This window comes from Merops nubicus, unplaced genomic scaffold (assembly GCF_000691845.1).
Source record: "Merops nubicus isolate BGI_N331 unplaced genomic scaffold, ASM69184v1 scaffold26226, whole genome shotgun sequence".
NCBI classification, from domain to species: Eukaryota; Metazoa; Chordata; class Aves; order Coraciiformes; family Meropidae; genus Merops; species Merops nubicus.
Window position 1 is genome coordinate 574 of NW_008614791.1, and position 2,237 is coordinate 2,810.

Consider the following 2,237-nt stretch of genomic DNA (forward strand, 5'->3'; position numbering starts at 1 on the left):
CCTGAGCCTCCTTTGCTCCAGGCTCAGCACCCCCAGCTCCCTCAGCTGCTCCTCCCCACACTTGGCCTCTAGACCTTTCTATTCCAAAGTGAAATAGAGCCTGGTGTGTCCCAGGGACAGAGTCAGAGCAGGAGGAAGCCCCGTGGCTCAGCTGTAATACCCAGGGTGTTAGCAGTGTGGTCAGCTCTGCCCCCAGGACTAGCCCAGGAACTCCAGGGCAGAACAGAAGATTCGTTTTCAGTGCTCACCCTCTTTTTACTTTTCCTGAGGCACGTGTTTTGGAGACAGAGCTCCCAGATGAGCTGTTTCACCACCCTGTCGGGCCCCACTGCGAGCTCAGCGAGACCTTCCAGGGGAGCAACACACCCAGACCAAGCTCTGGGCTCCCGAGGAGCTGCTGCGAGACACAACCCAAGACTCCCACTCCCCACCCAAGGGTGTTTAGAGCATGACAACATCCTCCCATGCTTCTGCAAGCCCCACCAGGTACCAAACCACACCTCCAACCACCCCAACGCCGGGCAGCAGCTGCCACATCCCCCCGGGGCAGTACCTGACAGGTCTCCAGTGACAGAAGAAGTCCCAAAGTAGTAGCCCCGAGGCAAGTGCACGCCAGGCACGTCGATGCAGTCCCTCCACTCGTGCTTCCCATCGATGTCGATCAGCACCTGAGAAAGCAGCAGCTCCCTCAGTGCCCCCTCCCCGGGGCCACCTCCCCTCCCCCCCGGCGTCGCCCCGGCGGGCGGCTCTCACCGTCAGCCTCCTCTTGACGTAGCGGATGACCAGGAAGGTGTCGTGGTTGAGGTTCCTCACCATGGCCGTGCAGCCCCCCAGCTCCGTGGGGCGCCCGTCCCGGTCGTGGTCGTAGGTGAGGGACCCGTTGTTCACCATGGCAGAGATGTAGGGGAAGACACGCTGCCAACCAGAGCCAGGCCGCCCGTCAGCTGCTGCTCCAGACCCCCAGCTGACCCCAAACTCCTGCACCCACCCCCCCCAAGAACCCTCCTCGAGGGAGAAAACAGCACAATCCCAGCCCCTGGCATCCCTGGGGCCCGGCCTCACTCCCAGACACCCGGGATGGAGCGTGGCCGGTGCCCCGAGGCCTCTCCCGGCTCCCCCCCGGGATTCCTGGAGCTGGGAGGAGGGAATTCCTCAGCTGCAGAGCCGAGGGGGAACCTGCCAGCTGGGTGGGTCAGTACCTGGTTTCCCGGGCTGTACCTCCTCTTCTGAGCCTGCCCGTCCCGGGTTATGGCAAAGCAAGAAAGAGCACAGACAGAAGCGAGACGGTCACAGACCAGAGTCTAGGGTTAACCTGAGGCTGGGAGACCCTCCCCAGACTGCTCGGGAGGCTGAAGCAGGGAAGGGTTGAGGTGTTAGGGGTTGAATCCTGGGATGCAGGGCAAGGGAAAGGCGCAAGGAGGAGTGAGCCACGTCGTGAAGCCATGCAGGCCGTTCCTCCCCCTCACACAAAAGCCAGCGCCCCAAGCAGGGACCCCTCGGCCACCACACCCCTGCCCCTCCTCCCTCCAGCAGAGGACAATCCTTTTTTGGTCCTTCCAAGGTGGGAAAAGCAGCTGTGAGCCCACCCACCAGTGTTTCTCCACCTCTTCCCTCCCTGGGAAGCCAGGTGCCGACGTTGGGCTGGTTATTCCTTTGGAATAAACTCTGGTGTGTGTCTGTTTAGCCCAGAAAACCAAATCCACCAACCCACGGGGCCCACCCAGCATGGCAACACAGCACTGGGCACCACGGGAGGGCTTTGCAGCAGGACAAAATCCACCCTGTTCCCACCAGGGAAACTGGAATTAAGGAAGGGTCCAGCCTTGGTTTTGGAGCAGCAGGGTGGGAAGGGTCTGGGGTTAGTGCCCCCCACGCTCCCTCCTCCACGGGAGGATGCAAGCACACAACAGGAACACAAAGGTCCTCAGGCAGAGGCAAAGCACAGGCATGCTGCATCCCCAGGAGCAGGAAAAACTCCTACTGGGAACAGGCCTGGCAGCTCAGGGACTGCTCTGCTCCAGGTCTGCAGAGCTCTTGGCAGAGCTTCACCTCAGCTGCCACTCGCTGGCAGCCTCCAGAAAGCAGAGGAGCTGGCAACACAGAGGTGGCACCACCAGGTGGTTTTCAGGGTTTATTTTCTGGGGGAGCATGGAGAAGAGTGTGGGCAGCAGGTCAGGGAGGTTCTGCTCCTCCTCTGCTCTGCCCCAGTGAGGCCACCTCAGGAGCCCTAGGGACAG

At 61.6% G+C, this 2,237-nt stretch overlaps 1 protein-coding gene across 1 annotated transcript in view; it reads right to left on the reverse strand.

The window, feature by feature from the left end:
• LMAN2L (lectin, mannose-binding 2-like) overlaps nucleotides 1-2,237 on the reverse strand; it is a gene marked incomplete at both ends in the record, with an annotated part of 4,465 nt that overhangs the window by 515 nt on the left and 1,713 nt on the right. Inside the window, 3 exons of the mRNA XM_008942355.1 lie at nucleotides 554-668; nucleotides 754-915; nucleotides 1,200-1,232. Coding sequence (XP_008940603.1) covers nucleotides 554-668; nucleotides 754-915; nucleotides 1,200-1,232 — 310 coding nt within the window. The remainder of the gene's footprint in view (nucleotides 1-553; nucleotides 669-753; nucleotides 916-1,199; nucleotides 1,233-2,237) is intronic.